The sequence below is a fragment of the Idiotropiscis lumnitzeri genome, chromosome 9, assembly GCF_059441095.1.
Source record: "Idiotropiscis lumnitzeri isolate Australia: NSW breed Sydney's pygmy pipehorse chromosome 9, RoL_Ilum_1.0, whole genome shotgun sequence".
Classification (NCBI taxonomy): domain Eukaryota; kingdom Metazoa; phylum Chordata; class Actinopteri; order Syngnathiformes; family Syngnathidae; genus Idiotropiscis; species Idiotropiscis lumnitzeri.
Window position 1 is genome coordinate 21752104 of NC_142399.1, and position 23424 is coordinate 21775527.

The window sequence follows — 23424 nt, forward strand, 5'->3', positions numbered from 1 at the left end:
CTAAATTGCCCCTAGGTATGAGTGTGAGCGTGGATGGTTGTTTGTCTGTGTGTGCCCTGCGATTGGCCGGCAACCAGTTCAGGGTGTACCCCGCCTACTGCCCGTAGGTAGCTGGGATAGGCTCCAGCACCCCCCCCCCCCGCAACCCTTATGAGGAGAAGCGGTACAGATGATGATTGGATGGATGTCTGCATTGTGCGCAAGTGGTTATATTTCTCCTTCACATTTTTTGTGCTTTGGATTTGAATTGTGTGGGCTCAGGTTGACTCCAGTATTCCAAAACCATGCATATTAAACAGCCATAAGATAAAAAAAATAGAAATATATAAAAATAAACATCATATTGACTTATTTTTTGTTGTTGTATTAATTTCTGACGACATATCTGGTATTGGAGCAATCCAAAAGTAATCGAATGGATTTAAGTTACATTAATATTACGGTACTTTGATTACACTAATAACTGCATTATTAATAGGTAAATAGTAACAGTATCAATTTAAGACTCACCCCATTTTTGGAATGAATGGGTCATATAATATTGTACCTACTGTTGCTAACTATTTTTATTCGGTTTAACAGTATAACTTGATCAAGTCACTTCGAAAACAAATTACAGCATGTATCAGTTCTGTTTGTATCGTATCGGATGATATCGGCTATCGAAATTATTCGAGGCCGCAATATCGTATCGGATCGGAAGTGGAAAATGTATCAGAACACTCCTAAACACCACCCAATAGATGATTATTATAGGGAAATTACAATTAATTAGCTAAGAAGCCATTGAACTTATTTATTATGTAGCAGTTTCATGTTTTTAAAGTCAATCATGCAAAACAATGCATCACTGTGAAAAAAAAAAAAAAGAAATGCGCCGGCTAATTTACTAACTGTAACCACTTACTTCTGCACACAGTGAGCATACCTTACAACATTGGGATGCTTCAGCTCCTGAAGCAAGGAGACCTCTCTCACCGCAGTGCTGGGAACCCCTTCCTCCTCACTCTCCAGACGGATCTTTTTCATTGCCACAATTTGACCAGTGGCCTTGTGCCTGCCCCTGTATACCACCCCATAGGTGCCTGCAAAAACAACGCTATTAGAGAAACTGACTGGAGTGACAAGCTATGTTTAAGTACAGTGAATGTGATCTGTTTGAGGAGCCTTGATGTTCATCCCTTAATGGATAGATGTGTGTGGGTGAACTGCATTTCATTTAAGTAATGCAATGAAAACAAATAAACAATACGGAACTGAATAACTCTCGAGGGTAAAAGAAAGAAAATTCTACCAACCTTCTCCAATTTTGTCGATTCTCAAATAATCGTCCATTGCTGCCAGGGAGGGAAAAACACTGCAGACATTTCTGGATTAACACTACATGGAGTTTTGCATTGATCGTACCTCATCAGGACATACTTTGGTTGGCAACACTGTATAATATTAACATGCCATCGACACGTATTATAGCATGGAAACAACTTTCCTAGAAATAAATCTATGTGTTCGAATCGGGAAAACATGCTTATCAAAGCAATTTAAGAAATAGATGGTATATTTAAGAAATATACAAGTCTTTAGTTATTAATTAGGCCAACATTTTAACAAAACACATTCTTCGATCAGTAGTTTCAATATTTTCTCATTATGATTATCCTAAACTCATATGTTAGCAGACACACAGTGATCATAACAGCCCCTTAAAGTAACGTTAATAGGGCAACACACGTTTAAATGCATTTTTTACGAAACTATAACATTAACAACATTACTTACTAAAAATCGCTATAAACTATTGACAAGGACTACCTGACTGAGAAGCTGCGTTGCTTCCTGCCGTTGAATACGCTCGTTCTGGGGGAGAAGGCCAACAAACCCCGGTTTGTGCAGACTCTTTCGAATTAGACGCGATGCAACGTGAGATTCAAACTAGACCAATGAGGGTTAGCAACGTTTTTCAAAAGCACCTATCAAAAACTGGAGCTTGTCACGTGGTCTGTGCTCACGCGATATGAGTGTTGTGAAACATTTTACAGGACGTTGTTACTAGTTTCCACTTTATGTTGTAGTTTTTTAACAAGTTTTATTCGCACGTATCGCTGTATATATCATATGGTGTCGTCATACCAGTCAAAATGAAGACGAAGAAGATAGCTCGCGCTGACAAGGACATACAAAAAAATGGATCACAAATTGAACTCTCGCGGTTGAAGGTAGAGGTCAGCCATCTTGGGTTGCCACTTTTACCTGCAATGTTATTGTTATTTTTTTGTTATTTGAAAACACTTCTCAGTACGCGTTTTTCGCCAGGATCTCTTTAAGAAGCAACAAGAGCCTCACAAACAACAAACAACTGTTTTTATCGCCCATTCAAAGTCTATTTGCTTGGTAATGTGAATCCTGACTTGCTCATGTTAGGATGACGTTTCACTGCATTTTTTTATCCTGATGTGCTTTCATTTCATTATTCATGTTCTGACAACATTATGCAGGCAAATCTATGAATAGCAATCAGAAATCTACCTTGTAAAAGACAATCTATAAATATATTCTTACCAATCAAATGTGGATGCAGCCGCAACCGTACACTACACACAGTGGCATTTTCACACAAAAAAAAGTGAAAATACCGAGGAGAAATCTATTTACTCAAGTCAAGCGTGCTGACTGAGCAAATGGCAACGCAAGATGTCCGCTGGTGACTTCATTTCATGCTACGACGACCAATGAATCCCTCATATACACGTCCGTGGTTGTTCAAAATTCCTGTTTGAAAACTTCCTTGTAGTTAGTAGTAGGGTAACGAAACATAACTGTTGTTATTGTGACATGCCATGACTTAAATTATTGAAAGAACAAAGGAAATGTGTGTCTCGGAAAGGGGGCTACGAATATAAGGTAAGATAGAGACCAAAAGGTAAGAGATGAGTGGACATTACTCTACCGTAAAAGCGCGTTTCTGACCTGACGTAACCTATTAATTTGTCCTACTGAGTAGCGCATTTTTCACAATCTTGGCTAAGGAGACAATTCATGCTCAATTGTTACCATAATCAAAGCATACCAGAAAACTAATTTGAACCAAAAATATCATTATATAAGAGGTGGCGCATCTACTTCACAGAAAGGAGGTCTAGAGTTCGAATCCGAGCGCCGGCCTCCCTGTGTGGCGTGAAAGTGGGGCTTTAACGATATATAGTAGGGAAAGTACTAAGTACAACATGACATATTTGCCACGAGACATGAACGGCAACACACAACAATAAAACATAACCTAACTAGGTCGTTAAATTATACAAATTTTCAGTGCTAAAAATATTGGAAAGAAATGGGTCATGTGTGTTGATTTGGTAACAATTGTGTTTTACTGAACATTAATATTTCTGAATTTTATGATTTTCATCACACTCAAGATTTTCTCTCTCTCTCTCGCTCTCTTATTTTTTAGGCCACATTTGGAATGTTCAGATGATATGCATACTAGATAAGCAAAACAAAACGTTTTGTATTCAGGTCAAATAAAATAAAAAAAATAAATTCAGGTGAAGATTTTAGTTTTCTTTTTTTCTCAATTTTATTCGTATAGTTTCACTCCCTTCTACATAAAAAAAATGGATTGGTGCTCACGAACAGCGGAATATGTTTACAAACAGTTATTTTAGTATATTTAGGTAGTTTCATAGTAATTGTAAAAATCGGCTTAGTGTATAGTTTTTGTTTCCATTCAAAATGCGCTAAACATTTAAACGCTTGCACTAAACATCATGCATATTTCGTTCCTGGATCGCTGCAGCATCACACGAGCGCACAGAGAGGCGTGGCAGCAATTAAAAAAAAAAAAATAATAAAATATCGAATCAAAGTCGTTACTTCCCTAACATATAGGGGGGCTGTCAAAGTAATTTAGAAATATGTTTTTTAATAATACAAATTCACTTATCCAGTTTGAAATGTGGATCTGTTTTACTGAACACAGAGCTCACGTCATGGCTCATTTTTGCTGTTTGAATGGCAATATATTTTGACCCTGTTGTCATCTGATGGAAGAACATTGAATTGTTATATATGTCCCTGTGCGTCTCTCACATAGATATATCCATCCATCATCTGTACCGCATCTCCTCACTAGGGTCGCGGGGGGTGCTGGAGCCTATCCCAGCTATCTTCGGGCAGTAGGCGGGGGACACCCTGAACTGGTTGCCAGCCAATCGCAGGGCACACAAGGAAAAACAACCATCCATGCTCACATTCACACCAAGGGGCAATTTAGAGTGTTCAATCGGCCTCCCATGCATGTTTTTGGAATGTGGGAGGAAACCGGAGTACCCGGAGGAAACCCACGCAAGCACGGGGAAAACATGCAAACTCCACACAGGATGGCCGGAGCCGGGATCGAACCCACGCCCGATGCTGTCTCTCACTGTGAGGCCATCGTGCTAACCAGTCGGCCACTGTGCCGCCACATAGCTATATAGATAGCTATATTTGTAATTGATTTAGTAATTTCCGGACAAACTTCTCATTAATTGTATAAACATCCAAAACATTTAAACTTAAATGTGCAACATTTTAAGAACGTCATGACTCAAACAAGTAAAAATAAAAATGAATGCAAACCATACAGTATGTTATGTCCTGTTTTTATTAGCTGGTCTGCCATTCAACAAAAGTTACCTATTGAAGTGCTGTAAAAGACTTGTAAATTACTTAAATCATAATATTCTCACTAACCTGAGTGTATGTTTACTTTGTTTTTATTTCTGGCTGTTTTCAGAACTACAACTTATTGTAGGATGGGTAATTAGGCAGAATTCCAAACCTGCCATTGTATGTCCAATGAGGGTTTTCATTTGTGTATTTCATATGGACAAATATTGCTTTAAAAATAAACCAGCTTTTATCATCCTTGAAATTAAAAAGAAAGAGAAGGCCCATTCCGATAATCGGCAAAACACAAAATCGGCCCAGATAATTGGCCCGGCCGATAATCGATCAATCACGACTAATAATGTTTCCTGTCTCTCGAGATCCGGTTCAGCGCAGGGTACTTGGCGATTGCCTGGGTTTCCTGCGACACTGTGATCATTGAACATAGTGTGCTTTGCATCTGCGTTATGAGCACATACAGTATTTCAGATTGTTTGGTACTTTATATCAAACTAAATCAGGGACCGTCTCTTCACTCAGGTATAAGGGCATGTTAATAATAATAATAATAATGATAATAATAATGCGGCATGGTGGCCCGACTGGTTAGCACAATGGCCTCACAGTGAGAGACAGCATCAGGCGTGGGTTCGATCCCGGCTCCGGCCATCCTGAGTTTGCATGTTCTTCCCGTGCCTGCGTGGGTTTTCTCCGGGTACTCCGGTTTCCTCCCACATTCCAAACACATGCATGGCAGGCCGATTGAACACTCTAAATGGCCCCTAGGTATGAGTGTGAGCGTGGATGGTTGTTCGTCTCTTTGTGCCCTGCAATTGGCTGGCAACCAGTTCAGGATGTCCCCTGCCTACTGCCCAAAAAGACAGCTGGGATAGGCTCCAGCAAGCCCCCGTGACCCTAGTGAGGAGAAGCGGTACAGAAGATGGATGGATGGATAATGATAATAATCATAATCCATCCATCCATTATCTTAACCGCTTGTCCTCACAAGGGTTGCGGGGGGTGCTGGAGACAATCCCAGCTGTCATTTGGCAGAAGGCAGGGTACACCCTGGACTGGTTGCCAGCCAATCGCAGGGCACACAAGGACAAACAACCATCCATGCTCACACTCATACCAAGGGGCAATTTAGAGTGTCCAATCAACCTGCCATGCATGTTTTTGGAATGTGGGAGGAAATGGGCGTACCCGGAAAAAACCCACGAAGGCACGGGGAGAGCATGCAAACTCCCCACAGGAAGGCTGGAGCCGGAATCGAACCCACAACCGCCACACTGTGAGGCCAACGTGCAAACAAGTCGTCCACCGTGCCGCCCAATAATAATGATAATAATAATAATAATAATAATAATAATAATAATATAGGGCGGCACGGCGGACGCCTGGTTAGCACGATGGCCTTCCTGTGTGGAGTTTGCATGTGCACCCCATGCCTGCATTGTTTTTCTCTGGGTATTGAGGTTTCCTCCCACATTACCAAGATATGCATTGTAGGTTGATTGGATGCCCTAAATAGTCCCTAGGTGTTAGGGCTGCACGATAAATCGAAATCTAATCGACATCGAGGTTTGACGTAGTGCGATTATCTGATCGCAAAACAGTGAGGTTTTGTATTTTTTCCTCTCTCCCCCAACCTTTGGCGTTTGATTGATGGATGAATTAGCCAACCATAATTCTTGATGCTCTCGTCTTAATGGCTCTGGCCAATCAGTGTTGTTGGCTAACACGTGTTAGTCTCCGCTCCAGTGGCTACAATCAGCGCAGTCAGACAATAACACACTACGCGTGCACCTCTCTTGCATGATATTGGAAAAAAATGACATTGCGATTTTTGGGGAGGCTGCAATGTACATTGCGATATTGAAACTAGAAAAAATGTCACCAGATGACTCAAATAGCTCTGTTTGGGAAGACTTTGCTTTGTTTATTATACAGATTTGGGATGGCCACTTGATAGAAATACATGCACGACGGCATTTTATACCTTTTGTCGAGCATGCGGATAATTTTTTAAACCTCTCTTTCGTGACGGCGTTGAGTTTCTTTCACTTTCGCCCCGTGAAAAGTTATTGCAATCGTGGTTTGTCGATGCTCTTTGGACTTCTAATCATAAGGTGTTATAATAAAGGTGTCTGTCATTGTTTTTTGAGTAGGTGGTTTTACATCAGGTCCCACTAATGAATCTGAACTGGTTATAAAGGGGCTCGTAATAGCATTCAAATGGTCGGACTGGTTTGTTGTTTTACCTCGTGTTGCAGCAACAACGGCGAGGCACTGTCGGCAGAGGGTTTTTTGTGTGTGTATGTTCCTTTTTATGGCTGAAATAATTCCATATTTTCGGATGTTCACTTTCTTTTCTAAATCTACTGTCGCCATCGTCTCTTGTTTTCAGAGCGCACAGCCGGAGTCCAACCCTCACTGGAAACGAATCCGACTTACTGCCGGAAAATGCGGACCAAACTCTGACATTGGTGGTACAGGGACCAAACTTCATATATAAGGGGGCTCTGTACCCCGTACTCCCGAAGCACGCTCCACAGAACCCCCCCAAGGGACACGGTCGAACGCCTTCTCCAAGTCCACAAAACACATGTAGACTGGTTGGGCGAACTCCCATGCACCCTCAAGGACCCTTTAGAGAGTGTAGAGCTGGTCCACTGTTCCACGGCCAGGAAGAAAACCGCACTGCTCCTCCTGGATCTGTGATTCAACCTCCCGACGGACCCTCCTCTCCAGTACCCCTGAGTAGACCTTACCAGGGAGGTTGAGGAGTGTGATTCCTCTTTTAATTGGAACACACACTCCGGTCCCCCTTCTTAAAAAGGGGGACCACGACCCGGGTCTGCCAATCCAGAGGCACTGTCCCCGATGTCCACGCAATGTTGTAGAGGCGTGTCAACCGTGACAGCCCCATAACATCCAGAGCCTTTAGGAACTCCGGGTGGATCTCATCCATCCCCGGGGCCTTGCCACCGAGGAGCTTGTTAACCACCTCGGTTACTTCAGCCCCTGAGATAGATGAGTCTACCACAGAGTCTTCAGGCTCTGCTTCCTCAATGGAAGGCGTGTCGGTAGAATTGAGGAGGTCTTCGAAGTATTCTCCCCACCGACTCACAACGTCTCGAGTCGAGGTCAGCAGCACCCCATCTCCACTATAAATAGTGTTAATGGTGCACTGCTTCCCTCTCCTGAGATGTCGGATGGTGGACCAGAATTTCTTCGAAGCTGTCTGGAAGTCGTTTTCCATGGCCTCACCGAACTCCTCCCACGCCCGAGTTTTTGCTTCGGCAACCACCGAAGCCGTATTCCGCTTGGCCAGTCGGTACCTGTCAGCTGCCTCCGGAGTCCCACCGGCCAGAAAAGCCCGATAGGACTCTTTCTTCAGCCTGACAGCATCCCTTACCGCCGGTGTCCACCAGCGGGTTCGGGGGTTGCCGCCACGACATGCACCGACCACCTTACATTCACAGCTTCGATTGGCTGCCTCGACAATGGAGGCACGAAACATGGTCCACTCAGACTCAATTTCCCCGCCTCCCCCGGTACGTGGGCAAAGTTCTGCCGGAGGTAGGAGTTGAAACTCTTTCTGACAGGGGATTCTGCCAAGCGTTCCCAGCAGACCCTCACAATACGTTTGGGTCTGCCGGGTCGGACCGGCATCTTCCCCCACCATCGGAGCCAACTCACCACCAGGTGGTGATCAGTTGACAGCTCCGCCCCTCTCTTCACCCGAGTGTCCAAAACATGCGGCTGCAAATCCTATGACACGACTACGAAGTCGGTCATCGAACTGCGGCCTAGGGTGTCCAGGTGCCAAGTCCACATATGGACACCCTTATGTTTGAACATGGTGTTCGTTATCGACAATCCATGACGAGCACAGAAGTATAGTAACAGAAGACCGCTCGGGTTCAGATTGGGCGGGCCATTCCTCCTAATCAATCACACCCTTCCAGGTCTCACTGTCATTACCCACGTGAGCATTGAAGTCCCCCAGCAGAACGAGGGAGTCTCCAGGGGGAACGCTCTCCAGCACACCCTCCAAAGACTCAAAAAAAAGGGTGGGTACTCTGAACTGTTGTTTGGTGCATAAGCACAAACAACAGTCAGTACCCGTCCCCCCACCTTGAAGCGGAGGGAGGCTACCCTCTCATCCACCGGGGTGAACCCCAATGTACAGGCGCCAAGCCGTTGGGCAATAAGTATGCCCACACCTGCTCGGCGTCTCTCACCTTGGGCAACTCCAGAGTGGAAGAGTGTCCAACCCCTCTCAAGAGGACTGGTACCAAGCCCTAGCTGTGTGTGGAGGTGAGCCCGACTATATCTAGTCGTAATTTCTCTGCCTCGCACATCAGGCTCCTTCCCTGCCAGAGAGGTGACATTCCATGTCCCAAGAGCTAGTTTCTGTCGCCGGGGATCAGAGCTCCAAGGTCCCTGCCTCTTGCCGCTACCCAACTCACATGGCACCCAACCCCTTTGGCCCCTCCCACAAGTGGTGAGCCCATGGGAAGGGGGACCCACGTTGCCTTTTCGGGCTGTGCCCGGCCGAGCCCCATGGGTGCAGGCCCAGCCACCGGGCGTTCGCCGACGAGCCCCACCTCCAGGCCTGGCTCCAGAGGGGGGCCCCGGTGACCCGCGTCCGGGCAAGGGAAAGCGTGGTCCAAAAATATTGGGGTGTGGTGAGCCGTGCTTTGTCTGGACCCTCACCTAGGACCTGTTTGCCATGGGTAACCCTACCAGGGGCAAAAGCCCCCGACAACTTAGCTCCTAGGATCATTGGGACACGCAAACCCCTCCACCACGGTAAGGTGATGGCTCACCGGGGGCCCAAAAAACAAATACAATACAATATAAGAGAGAGCACCTCGTACTTTTCATCAAATGGTCACATTAGTGATTTGTATTATAATATTATCAAATTCTTTGTCTGAAACTAAACTGACTCACAATCGTAGTTTTGCGAGCAATGTGACAAGCTTGTGTGTAACATGGGGGTGTGTGTGCGCATGCGTGAGGAAGAGTGCAATGGAGGATATGAGCGAATATGCTGCAGTGGCGAGCGAGGAAATGAGAGACAAGTGTAAAGGAAAAGTTGAAGAGTGTATAAAATAAAGCAAGTCGAAGCAGAAAGTGATAACAGTAGCATTTTAATGCATTTTAACGTGTAAAATACAAAAAACGCTAATTGAATCGTAATCGCAATATTGGTCTGAATAATTGCAATTATTTTTTTTTTTTCAAAGTCGTGCAGCCCTACTAGGTGTGATTGTGAACGTGGATGGTTGTTCGTCTATGTTTGCCCTGCGGTTGTCTGGCAACCAGTTCAGGGTGTACCCCGCTTACTGCCCATAGATGGCTGCTGTAGGCTCGAGTGGACCGACAGATGGTTCGGACCGGACCCATGACTAATCTATGATAAATTTTTTTCAGGGCGCATTCGCAAACATTGACGCTGCAATTCTAGTTAATACGGAAATGGCGTCACTGATTTGAGCCAATCAAATCTTTTGTTTACGATCCACTGCGCAGCAGATCGGAAGAGAGTGCTGCTTACAGTATGCCTTGCTAAAAAGTTATCAAGGTCGATAGGTGTTGTTTTAAATAGATGGACGGAGAAATTTAGTTTCGTTCTGGCTGCAGCTGATTCAAAACCAGTGTGCATCATATGCTCCGAAACCGTCGCAACATTGCGAAGCGCCACTACGAAACGAAGCACCGCCCTTTTTTGCAGTTATCCACTGAAGTTTGAAGTGAGCGCACGCAAAAACATCGAACTTCGAGTGCAGCATAACAGATTTTTACATTTTTGTTCACAGCCCAGCGGCATGCAAACGAATGTTCACTAAAAGTGTCATGGATTTTGGGGAAACATAAAAAAGGAAATTGTGAAGGAGTGCTTAAATGCGGTTGCATAAACATTATTTAAAGGAAAACACAAAGCCCAGATGTGTGAAATAATCTACCAAATCCCAATGGCCCTGACTCCGTTCCAACCCAGATTTAAGTCACTGGCAGGGCAGTCACAAACTCATTTTTCTCATTAAGAGAAATTAAAAAATAGGTGGTGTCAAAGCTCATTTCGAATTATTTTTTTCATGAGGACAGCCATTTTTTTTGTTGATTGTGTACTAAACATGTCGACCTGTTTTACTTGGATAATTAGGCTTTCCGTTTTTTTTAGGCTGATAACTCTTTGATTTAAGAAAAAAAAGGTAAAAGATGTTAACTCAATGCTTAGCACTTGATGTATTTCTGCAGGAGATATTTTACTGTTTTTTTTCTGGAAGTGGCACCCTTAAGTTCCTGGAGCCACATTTTCTTAAATGTGAAATAAACGCCGTATATTTGTTTGACTGGCAAAGGTGTTTAATGGGAACATTGCTAAATATTTAGTATATAAGTGCGCTCTGTTGAAAATGACTAAATATCGAAACTAGATAAAAATCTGAACATAGGCTAGACATTAAGGGAAGTTGGACTTTGGTTCGGACCTTTTAATTGGAAGAAATTTTAGTTGTGGACCTCTGTGACTTTTAATTGAATACCTCTGCTGTACAGGATAAGCGGCGCGAAGGATGACATGACATGACAAACGCAAAAAAGTCTTTCATAATGGAAAAAAAAAAAAAAATCTTTCCTGGTGCTTCTCCATTAATTATCTCCATCTAAAACCTGTCAGGCAATGGGCTCTTCATATTTCACCGCTCTTGGAAGAAAGATTGTTATGTTAGAAATTAGGATAAAATAATTAATAAAAAAAAAAAAAGTTTACCCAACTTTTTATAAATTCCGTAATTAACAGACAACCATCAATTTCATTTTTATTCCAGTTACAACTTTGCAAAATCCCATAATTTTGCAACCCTAAGAGTGATAATATATTTCACTCACAAATTATATTCCATTAAAAAACGTGTATTTCCCATGTTTACAGACACATCCATATCTTGTTTAATAAGATGACGCAAGTAAGAAATCAGCCGTGGGGCAAGTTGCCCGGCAAGGTGGATATGTGGACGCTCCAGTCTTCTCATGTGAAGGTGGAGATCCTTACACTGGGGGCTATCATCAGGTCTGTTTGGAGCAAAGGGAAAGACGGTCAGATGGACGATGTAGTATTGGGTTATGATGACCTGGAAGGTAAGCTGTGGGGCTACAGTATATAAGTGTTGTGTGGTTTTTATCAAAGTATTATTACTCCTTTAAAATGTGTTTTCAAGCAAATAAGAAAAACTTGATTGCATGACGAAAGAAACACACCTGCCTACTGTTTCCAGGTTATGTGTCAGACAAGCGGTACTTTGGAGCTGTGGTGGGCCGCGTAGCCAACAGGATTGCTCGAGGATGTTTTGTAGTAGAAGGAAAAACATACCAATTAGATATCAACAATGGACCTAATGCTCTACATGGAGGGCTCCGTGGCTTTAATAAGGTGAGACAACATAGAAATTATATCATAAACGCCATCTGTTTCAGCCTGTTCTTCCGCGCCTAAAATCTTTTTTTTTTTTCAAAAATATTTTCATTGTCACAAAAATTGATACAATAACACTGAAACGTGTACAATTTTTTGTTTAACTCGAATATACAATGTTACAATTACTTATGTTCAGTCAATGTGTACAAATACTCACAAAATAAACCTATGCATATTCAAAAACAAATGAAAACTACACATCCGCAACTTCTCCCCATCAGTGCCCCACCTCTGCTTGACATAACATGGTCATCTTGGCAGGGCTGCAACTACCTAGTTTCTGGTGGGTATGCTGACACATAACAGGCGCCCCCAAAAAAACAATAAAATCAAATAATAATAGTGATAATAATAAATATTTATTTCTTGTAGCCTATAAATAAGTTTTTTGGGGGAAGGTCACACTTTTATTTAAAACTTTTATTGAACGTTTCATTGAGCCTTATGTGGCTCTTACTACGCTGACACATCACAATTTACCTACTGCCTTTAAACCATTTTGAAAAGTTGGTTTTCATGCCAGCATAATCTTTCTCCCTCTCCCTCTTTATTTTTCGGTTTGTGGGCCTGAGCACTTTCAATGTTGCTTCTCCATCTTTGGCATCATCAGACGTTCGAATTGTAAGCACTCGCCGCTCGCGTTCTCGAGGTCGCGCGCACAGGACTCTGTGTCTGTGTGCGCGGTGCGCAGAAGGCGAGGGGGGGGGGCGCTGACAGTCACGCCGCAGAGGGGCGCCTATCAGTGACGCGCCGCTATCAGTTTCAGTGATGAGACCAAACCATATCCGTGGACAAACACAGACCTGTCAACTTATACGTTTTCCCCGTATTTTGTACGTTTTTTATCATTTCAAATCGTGTACGCCGTATACCGACTTTTGTACGGTCAAAAAAAATTATTTAAAAAAAATAAAAATCGAAGTTTACGTCGGCATTTGAGAAGACAGGAAGCTGCTGACCCTTCACTTCCTGTGGGTGGAACGTCCACATGTGCGAAAGCTCCGTATTTTTGATAAAGCATGACATGCGCATGCGCCGTTAACCATCTGCATTTCCGCTTGTGTTAGTGTTGCAATCCAAGAAACATTCAGTAAAAATCGTCAAGGCAAGCAAGCAAGTATGGGAGAACGTGGAGAATGTGGCGAGAAGCAAGACACAACCTGTTGACAAAGCACTTCGTCTCTACCGCCAATCCAGTGTCATCCCACAAAGCTACAAACGCCGAAATCCTCTTCTGCCATTTCCTTGCGGAGCACAACATCCCATTCGCGGCTGCGGACCACTTTAGTGGATTGGTGAAAGTTATGTTCGCGGATTCACAGACAGCTATGGTAATTTTTTATTAGTATAAACACGTGTTTAACATATTTGCATTTATTGCACCATGGTAACTGTAACTTCCTTGAAAAATTCTGTTTCCTAATTAATTTTAACATTTCCTGCTTATATAAATATAAAGAATAATTCATTATAATATATATATATATATATATATATAATTCAGGATTTAAGGTTTTTGGTTGATTTATAAGGGGAATCTTGATCATTTATAAGGGCTGCTACTGGCAGAGGTTGACAGGTATGCAGCTGTTAAATTCATAAAATGGTCACTCAAAAATTATTTTCCTCCCATCGCTTTGGCCCCCCCCCTAGTGTGGCACCCCTATGCTCCGCATATGCCGCATACATACTTTTTGCGCCACTGCAGCTTGGTACGGTGACTATACAGACATTAAAATGCTAAACAAAATAAATCAAAACAGGCATACATCTAAGTGGGTAACGACTTCAATTCATTTAAACCGACTATTAGGGGTTGCCATTTTGGGAAAAAAACTTCAATGTGTATTTAATCTTCTCGAGTTACAAGAAGAACATGGTGTCTTTGAGGCACAAGAGATAGAGGGTGTCATGACCCGTGTCGGTCATGTCAGGGGTTTTTTGTTATTGTTATTGTCACGTCCCATGCCATGCTTTTGTGTTATGTTTGTCAGCTGAGTAGGGGCGTTTCCCCTCAGCACTCCGTTCCCACCAGCCACGCACCTGTTCCCCATTAGCCGCGCACACCTGACTCCCATCTGCTCCCCTAATCAATGGACTATTTAACCACCCCTTGCCGACAGCTCAGCGTCGGAACATTACGCCCTTTATGGACTGTCACGACCACCCTCCTTCTCGCTCTCGTTTCGCCCTCGCCCGCGCCCTCGCCCGCGCCCTCGCTCATGCCCACGATCCCTAGTGTTTGTCACGATCCTCGCTACTTGTCTCCTTTCGTTCTATTTAGTCACGTTTAGTTTGTCTTTGTTATTTTGCACCCTGGCACGTTAGTTTGTCCATGCCACGTTGTTTGTCCTCGTCTGATTAATGTAATAAATTCCCTTTAAGTTTACCCGTTTCCCTGCTTCCTCGCTTTCTGGGTCCACCTCCTCCTCGCCGACCGGCGAGCACCCCCTGACAGAGGGAGTCAGCATTCCAATGAAATAATAAACAAGGTCTTGCCAGTAAAGTGGTGATGAAAGCTAAAATATCCTTTTGAATGGCATTTAAATCATTCGCTACCCTTGACGGATATAGACGTACTTTCATTTTACCTGGGCTGGCAGTGAATGAGTTAATGTAAGAGAGGCGTCTGTCAAGTCACTCTTTAAGCAATTAAAGAAGTAGGTGTCAACGCACATCTCTGGTCCAACTTACTGATAGCGATTATAATTTCGTTCAGCCTAGAATTGAGCTCCTTCTTAGAGAATGTTATGTAAGAAATTATCTGTCCTCTAAGAAATGCTTTCAAGGTCTTGCACAGAAGGGAGTACAAAGTTGCGTCGTTCAGGTTGAAAGAAAGAAAATCGTCGATAGAAGTAAAAATAAAATTTCTAAATTCTTGGTCCGCTATTTTAATATCAAATCTCCATTGGGGAGGTTTGTACTTGTAATTAGCCATTTGAATGTCCACCAGTAATGCTGCATAATCAGATATTATAATACCAGAATATTCAGAGGAAATTACCCAAGAATTAAGAGTAATATCTGCTTTGCTTATCCTCACAAAGGTTGCAGGTGTGCTGGAGCCTATTCCAGCTGCACATTGCACACCCCTAGGAATACGGGGCTGTGGAAACATTTGATAATTTATTTCCAAAATGAACATTAAATATTTTCAGTTATTTGATAACCCTCTCAATAAAATATTTGTGCGCCACAACTTGTTTCCCCCGGGAGACAAAAATCACAGCGTGTCTTATTAGAGCTCAGATGACTGATGTAAAAAGACTAAAGCTGCTTGAGTGGATCTGAAAATTTTGCAAATTTATATTACACCATATGAAAAGCGCTTTGTTACAGCTCCAGCTGTTGTGAAATGCGCAATATTAATAAAGTTGTATTGTATTGTATTTAAAATGCTTCTTTAAAAGGGATTTATTGAAAAGAGCTTGTCATTTTTTTGTGGTCAATGTTATGTGTTATACATAAAGTCAGATTTATTGCTTTTACTATTATTTTAAATGTATGAGTTATTTTCAGGGAAATATATATATATATATATATATATATATATATTTTTTTTAGCCTAAAAGAAGTTCCAATTAAGAAGAAATAAAAAAGACTTGCATTTAATATTCAGTTGTAACACAGCTCTATGTTTTTTCAATACATATAAGTGAGGGTACTCATGGTATAAACATTTGAGTAAGAGGATACAAAAAAGGTTGGGAACCGCTTGTTTAAGGCATCAACCGTGGGATATCTGCAAGGGCATTGCCAACACACATGCACTCAAACACACACTTTGAACTAACTTTGCAGCGTGATAAGATGTTGCTCCTTAGATTTTCATCTTGCACACAAAATCACACCATTGTTTTTTTATATTTCTAATATCTGTGTGATAAAGAACCCAACAATATCCCTATGTGCAACTATGTGCAAGCCTGCGACCTTCGTGCCTCAAGTGCAAGCAAGCAACTTGTTGGGAGGACTGTCAGGTTCGCCAATTTGACATATAGGGTTCATAGCTGAAAGGAGAGACACGCAGCCCAAGTGGAGACAGAAAGGTTAACAAAGTTTATTTGGCAACTTCATCTCCCTTCTGTTCATCGATGTTTTTCATACATTCCCTTTTATAACATCGAGGAATCAGATTACACTTCGAGAAATCAGATTACATTAAAGGGTGGTACAGTTCGTCTTCTCAAAAGCTGGTTTGGTCCGGTTTATCATTGGTGTGTCGTCGTGGGTCGCAGCTGACTTTGACGTCAGCATCTCTTATCAGGACCTAGCACGATGTTGCTTGCTTCAGACTTTGAGGCCAACTTCTTTATCAGGACTCATCACGATGTTGTTTACTTCATCCTCACTTCTTAAGAAGTGCCACCGTCCTGCCAATTGCAGGCACCTCTCTGCAGTAGAGATGTCCTCCTGTACCTCCACTCTGACTGTAAACACTCAAGCATAGTCCACTCCACTAATTTTCAACATGATATGTGCACCATGTATTGAAATAAAGTTGCGTCATGGCAAATGTATAATAACCTCCAAATATTATTCTAACAAGGACATTGCCCCGAAGTGGGCCCTTGACAATTCAAAGTAAATGTTTTGTGTTTTTGTTTTCAGTACTTATTTAAACCTTGATCAATTGTGACACTCTGTATTATGGTTGTCTTTTTAGGCAATTTGGATTGCTACAGCAGTGGAAGATGGTGTAAAAATGTGTCTTACCAGTCCCGATGGAGACCAGGGCTACCCAGGAGCATTGCAGGTCTCCGTTACTTACACATTGCAGGTAAACAACTATATAGTGGTACACCACAATGTCACATCAAACTGATCCCACTTTAAGATTGAACATACTATAAGACAGGGGTGTCAAACTAATTGTCATGACCCGCGTCGGGCATGTCAGTGTGTTTGTTGTTATTTTCTTCCCTCTTTCCGGCCATGTGCTTTTATTGTTTGGTCAGGTGTTTTTGTTATTGTTTTGGTCACGTTCCTTTCCCCTTGCCTTTTGTGTTTGTTTTGCTGAGTGGGGCGTTTCCCCTCAGCACGCCCTCCTCACCAGCCACGCACCTGTTCCCCGTTACCCCCATCACGCACCTGTTTCCCATCTGCTCCCCTGATTACTCGGACTATTTAAGCCTCCCAGACCAACTACTCAGTGTCGGGTCATTGCCGCACTTTACGGACGTCCACGACCACATTTTGTTCCTGTCAAGTTGACGCTCTTGTTCACGTCCTCATTCCCGTTCCGTCCCTCAGCGTTTTGCCCCGGCTTCTGTTCCTCGTCCTCCTTTTCTGTTAGTCACGTTTTGGTTGCCCTTGTTCCCTAGCCCCATGCCACGTTGTTTGTCCTTGTTTGTTTCACAAATTTTTGTGGACGTGCCACATCGTAGTTGTGGTTTCCCTCAGAGGGCCGGTATGACTGTGAACCCATCTAAATTGATTGGAAAGCCAGTTTTGAAATCAGAAGCTAGTAAGTAATTGTTCAACAATTTTTCAATTTATTTTAACAGGGGAGGGTTTGTAACAAATAAATGGCAATATCTCATATCTCAGTGTTGTTAAAAGTGAAGAAAATATGCTAGAAACAGGAAGTTGATGCAGATGATTTGCCCTTTGCGGGCCACATAAAATGAGGTTGCGGGCCAGATCTGGCCCCCGGGCCTTGAGTTTGACACATGTGCTATAAGACATTAAACTACAAACTGGGTGACTCGCTAATTGTCACTGAATTGTGTGCAGGCAGGGTGGGATCTGTTCCCTCCCAGCCAACAAATGTTTCTCATTTGCACATGAAGTGCAATGTGTCTACCGCAAAGCAGAATTTTGCAAAACAGTTCTATGAGCCAATTTATTAATTTCTCGAAATAGTGACAAAGCGCCTTCTATATGGTGTAATACAGTGCTTCTCAATTATTTCTTGTTACGCCCACCCAACCAAGAAGAAAACAATTCGCGCCCCCGACCACCATTAATTTTTTTTTTTTACATTTCATACTAATGTTCTTTGTATATTAATGTTAGATTGTCAATAATATATCCCTTAACAAAGCTAAATTGATAAAAATTATTTTGAGAACGATTATTGTGAGGATCTCGAAACTCAGTACTGTTGTGCAAATATTGATGAGATGATAAATATTTACTATACGTTTTTTTTTTTTAACTTTAACATGAACAAACCAAACAGTTATTAATATGTACATAATATAGAAAAGACAAAAAGAGCCAGGGGGGTTTTAAACAAAAATTCTATATAAATAACATCAAGCAACAGTTTAAATATGTTGACTATAAGTTTTGTTTTTGTTTACAATACGTTTGACGTCGAACCTTGTCGTTGTGATGACGTCAGCCATTTCCGTGTTCCAGTCTGAGAGAGTCTGCTAAATTGCTAAAGTAGCCGTCGTCTTATTTTATGTTTAGATACGTAATGGTTGCAATACAACATTTCTTTTCATAGCTGCTGGCTCTCCGCCCAAACGCGGTTCGAGTCAGACTTCTGTTAAAAGTCGAGCATACATCAAAACAATTCATTTTAGCGATTAGTGCGATTAGCGCCTCCTTGCTCGCCTCCTCGTTTAGAACGCTACTTGTTTGCCATAACGTAGCTTGTTGCTGATGCTGTGCGCGGATTTACATATACAGTGAAACCCCGCTACTTCGCGGTTCACCTTTCGCGGTTTCAGTGCTTCGCGGGTCTAAAAAAAATATTCAAAAATTAAAAACTTTTTTGCCCGAGCACGATCGGGGCTCTCCCTTCGCTCCGCTCCGCGGGGGCATTGTAGTTTCGCCGAGCGGCACGACGGGGCGCTGGAGCGGTTAGACGGCCGGCGTGCGCCGAAGAAGAGCGTGGGCGAAGAGGAGAGTGGACGAAAAAGAGCACGTTCCCCGGGCACGATCGGGGCGCGCGGTTCGGACCGTACCAGAGCTCCGGCCGGCGTGCGTGGCAGTTAAGCCAAAGAGGAGCACCTTCCGCCCGGGCACGAGCGGGGCGACATTTCGCTCCGTTCGGGACCGTACGAGAGCTCCGGAGGAGGCCGGCCGGCGTGCGTGGCAGTTAAGCCAAGGAGGAGCACCTTCCGCCCGGGCACGAGCGGGTCGACATTTCGCTCCGTTCGGGACCGTACGAGAGCTCCGGAGGAGGCCGGCCGGCGTGCGTGGCAGTTAAGCCGAAGAGGAGCACCTTCCGCCCGGGCACGAGCGGGGCGAAATGAAACCGAGTTCAACCGAACGGAGACACGCTTCGGGGGAGCAGGTCCGGCGTGCGTGACAATTAAGCCGAAGAGGAGCACCATCCGCCCGGGGCACAAGCGGGGCGAAATGAAACCGAGTTCAACCGAACGGAGACACGCTTCGGGGGAGCAGGTCCGGCGTGCGTGACAATTAAGCCGAAGAGGAGCACCTCTTCCGCCCGGGCACGAGCGGAGCGCGAGGCTGTCGGTTATGAATGAATAAATGAATAAATAAATAAATGAAGAATGCCACCCTTCATTTCACAGGGCACAGCGGACGGCGTATCAGCAGGTAAAAGTCGAAGTAATTAAATAAATACAAAAAGAAGTAATTGAATAAATAGAAAAATAATGGCTGGGGAATAAAAAAATATTAAGTTTGAATAAAAATTGTTTTTTTTTGTTATAACATGAATTTCACTCTCTCTCTCTCTACCCGTATTCTATATGGTGTACTGTATACAGGGGGGTATACTGTATACCTGTATAGGTTTTTTGAAGCATTTTTGAAGGGGCGCCGCTACTTCGCGGATTTTCAGTTTTCGCGGGTGGTCTCGGTCCCCATTAACCGCGATAACCGGGGTTTCACTGTAGTTCAAATAAAGACCGTTCTGCTGCAGTGCAAGATGGCGCAAGCAGAGCATTTAAGGAGCGGCGAAAGAAATCCCTTCCGGGACAACGAGCGATAGAGCAACGCTTTTTTTAATCAGTACTGCGTGACAGGGCGACGCTTTTTTTCATCAGTACTGCGTGAACTAGGGGCACAAGCAGCTTTTGACGAGCTCAAACTCGCGTTGTCTGAGATCGCCTTTTTCGGTCCCAAAACGATGCATCGTTCAGCCGTACTACGGCGGGGGGAAAAAAAATCATGTTCCCCAGGGTCCCACGCGCCCCCCTCAGCATTGCACCGCGCCCCCCCTAGGGGGTGCGCACCCCACTGTTTGAAAATCACTGGTGTAATATAAGATGGAAACGAACTTCTCTGACATAGCCATTTTGGTTAGAAAAAGATTTTATTCTCGTCACATGCTGATGTCAAAAGAAGTCTCCCCAAAATGTTGTGCGTGAGTGTGCAATGCGTTCGTACGTGCCCCCTGTCAGGCATTCCCTTCTCATAGGGAAAGATAACAAAAGACATGAATATCCAATTATCCCTTGTTGCATATGCATTCTTGTCCTGCTTGCCCTTAAAATGGCCTTCCAACAGCCTCCAAGTACAGAACCTCTCCCACATGCAACTACTAGGCGCCAGACTCCCTTTCTGCATACACATACCTTGGGAAGTCGAGGACCCCTGTTGGAAGCCCTGACCCTTCATAAACAATGCTGAGGCTCGATGCCTCTCAAGACTGTAAGTGTAACTCCTCGTAATAGGGGGGTCCAACACAAGACGAGTTATTCGTAAGAGCAACAATCTCGTCATGGCCATAAAATGAGTTGTATATGTTAGCCCATATGAAAATACACTACTGGACTATAAGGCGCAACTCTTTATTATAATAATAATAATAATGATAAAGAAGAAGAAGAATGATAAAACATATACAAGCCGCACCAAACTATAAGCCGCAGTTTTTTATGTTGAACAAAATTTGTTGTTTACTGCATGTACCGAACTATTTTGTCCTGTGAATACACATAAAGGTACATAAACAGATTGTTAAAACATTTAACACGGCAATAACTTTGCTAATTAAAACAGAACAGACCCAAGAGAAAAAAAAAAATCGAGATTTATTTAGAGTATTTTCTGAACTATGGCGTGCCTCTACCCGGTGAAAGAAAAATCCACAGAAAAGCCGCACCGTTGTGTTAGCCACATGGTTCAAAATCTAGGAAAAAAGTAGCCGCTTATAGTCCGGAAAATAGGGTACCTCAACTTCCAGGATCCCTCACTGTACTGTCCAATGGAATAACACCCTACGGTATCTGCCAAACCATAAATAGTGTGTTCAGGGATGGACAGAATACTTACAATAATTTTTTTTTTTTAATTGAAATAAGGTTTTGTTACAACCCTATATTACTGTGAATTGGACATTTCTCTAAAAGTGATGAAGCAACAAGAAGAAAACCAGTCAAGAGGGACAGCTACAATATTAAAGGAGCGCAAGGTAATTCTGCAAAATACTGGCTGTGTCCTACAGTATTTTGACACAACAAGATCTCCCCTATTCTTTGTGTCTTGGCAATTTTTTTTTCCTTTTGGTTAAAATGAAAAACTCAGAAACCCTGTTAAATTTTGCAAAAACACACACAAAGGATGTGGTCAAATGTTTTATGGTTCGATGAAACCAAGGTTGCGGGCAGCGTGGGTTCAGTTCCCGCTCAGTGACGGGTCTATGTCTGCCCTGTGAATGGCTGGTGACCAGTTCAGAGTTTATTGCGCCTTTCGCCCGTAGTCAGCCGGGATAGGCTCCAGCACCCTCCCGCGACCCTGTGTACAGGATAAGCGGTGTGGATAATGACATGACATGAAACCAAGGTTGACATGTTTTATGGTTTGATGAAACCAAGGTTGACATTTCTGCCGATAATTACAGAAAATATAAATAGCAGCAAAAACACTCCACATGATGAGAAGAATTCCGTAGCCACAATGAAGCATGATGATGGCAGTATGATGCTTTTTTTTCAACTTGAACTGGAGCTTTAGTAAAGGTAAAGTAAAAAAGATCCTCTTGGGCTGGACGATTAATCAAAATTTAGCTGAGATTTTGGCTTCTCTTGATTTCTAAAGCTTTAAAATGAAGCGCTTAAAAGTTCCTGACGTCCTGAAAGTACACTGAATGTACCATGTTGCTTGCGTAGCACTTGACCCTTTTTTGCCGGTCAGAACCCCGCCTTCTGGCCGCTATCTCGGTACGGTTCGGGCCTCGACTCTTTGGCCTTATTCATAAAAATTGTCTGCCCTGACACTCTGCGTGTAACGTATGTGATTCTGCTGTCCTTGGAGGAACAGACTGGTTCAAATTAATTTTCCAGCATTCGATTAGTCAGTGTGTATAAGGAGTAAAAGTCAATGGCATCTAATTTCCTGAAAAAAGGGTGAAAGCTGATTATCAAAACAATGACATACCCTGTAGGCTGCCACTTTGGACCTTTTGGACCACTTCACGAGACCCCCGTGACATCATACATGTTGTACACTAAACTGTTCATTTCAGACTTGTTTACTGGTCTATTGTGCTATAACAATGCAACATGGCTTTGTCAAGTATTCCCATTATTTAAATATCACCCCTACCATAAAAGAAAATACAGTAATCCCTCACTATATCGCGCTTCACTTATCGCGGCTTCGCTGCTTCGCAGATTTTTTCTTACAGTGGTTGTTAAGGGATATTTATACCAATAATGTATACGCAACGCTCCTGTAACAGCAGAAATTCACTGATTCATCTAGTTTAGTTTCAATCACAAATCAGAATGATCAAATTAACTACACCATTATTTACAACACAGTAATTTCTCAATTCTAAATCCCATAGTTTAAGCACTAAACATGAATTTTTGTAAATATCTATCATAAAATAAAATACAGCGCAATAAGAATTTACAGCACCGCTCAACTCAATACAAGGGAATGAAGAAATATAAATGAATCAAATGACACCATTTCAATTTGCCATCCAACTAATAATTTACATTTTTAATATATTTAACATTTTATACGCTACTGTACCTCATTCCGCTCTCCAAGGGCGCTGGTTAACAGTTCCGACAGTCAGCTATCTTGCCTTAGCTTGGGATACACATCACGATTCTGAGCTACGGACAATGTAAAATAATGCAAAATCACAATGTCCGTTCTTTCCCAAAACAATCAAATTAATGCTCAATACCTAGTGTGTATTAAAATAGATGGCTTTTTTACCGCTCCTCTGTCAACATATGAGCACACGTCTCAAAGTGAAGCAACCATGAAGTTGAATAACAAAAAAAAGGTAAGAAGAAATAACACGGTTAAAACAAACGCTGCATTGCCACAAGGTGGCACTGCAGGACCACAACTTCCCATCGACAAGCGCAAACAAAGCACAACAATGC

At 42.9% G+C, this 23424-nt stretch overlaps 2 protein-coding genes across 7 annotated transcripts in view; one reads left to right on the forward strand and one right to left on the reverse strand.

Annotated features, from left to right (window-relative positions):
* cdk1 (cyclin dependent kinase 1) overlaps positions 1-2714 on the reverse strand; it is an 18391-nt gene extending 15677 nt beyond the window's left edge. The window contains exons 1-3 of one of the 4 annotated variants that reach the window (XM_088304213.1): positions 2560-2714; positions 1299-1357; positions 929-1085 (exon numbers count right to left, since the gene is read on the reverse strand). In XM_088304213.1, the coding sequence (XP_088160339.1) occupies positions 929-1085; positions 1299-1335 (194 nt within the window). In that variant the 5' untranslated portion in view covers positions 1336-1357; positions 2560-2714. Of the gene's footprint in view, positions 1-928; positions 1086-1298; positions 1381-1812; positions 2095-2559 lie in introns of those variants that run through there. The other 3 variants (XM_088304215.1, XM_088304214.1, XM_088304212.1) reach the window with 3 other exon arrangements.
* The window catches only part of galm (galactose mutarotase), a 25959-nt gene continuing 5248 nt past the window's right edge, over positions 2714-23424 (forward strand). Inside the window, exons 1-5 of one of the 3 annotated variants that reach the window (XM_088304210.1) lie at positions 2727-2901; positions 7061-9471; positions 11603-11808; positions 11946-12100; positions 16812-16925. In XM_088304210.1, the coding sequence (XP_088160336.1) occupies positions 11628-11808; positions 11946-12100; positions 16812-16925 (450 nt within the window). In that variant the 5' untranslated portion in view covers positions 2727-2901; positions 7061-9471; positions 11603-11627. Of the gene's footprint in view, positions 2902-7060; positions 9472-11602; positions 11809-11945; positions 12101-13212; positions 13477-16811; positions 16926-23424 lie in introns of all 3 variants that reach the window. The other 2 variants (XM_088304211.1, XM_088304209.1) reach the window with 2 other exon arrangements.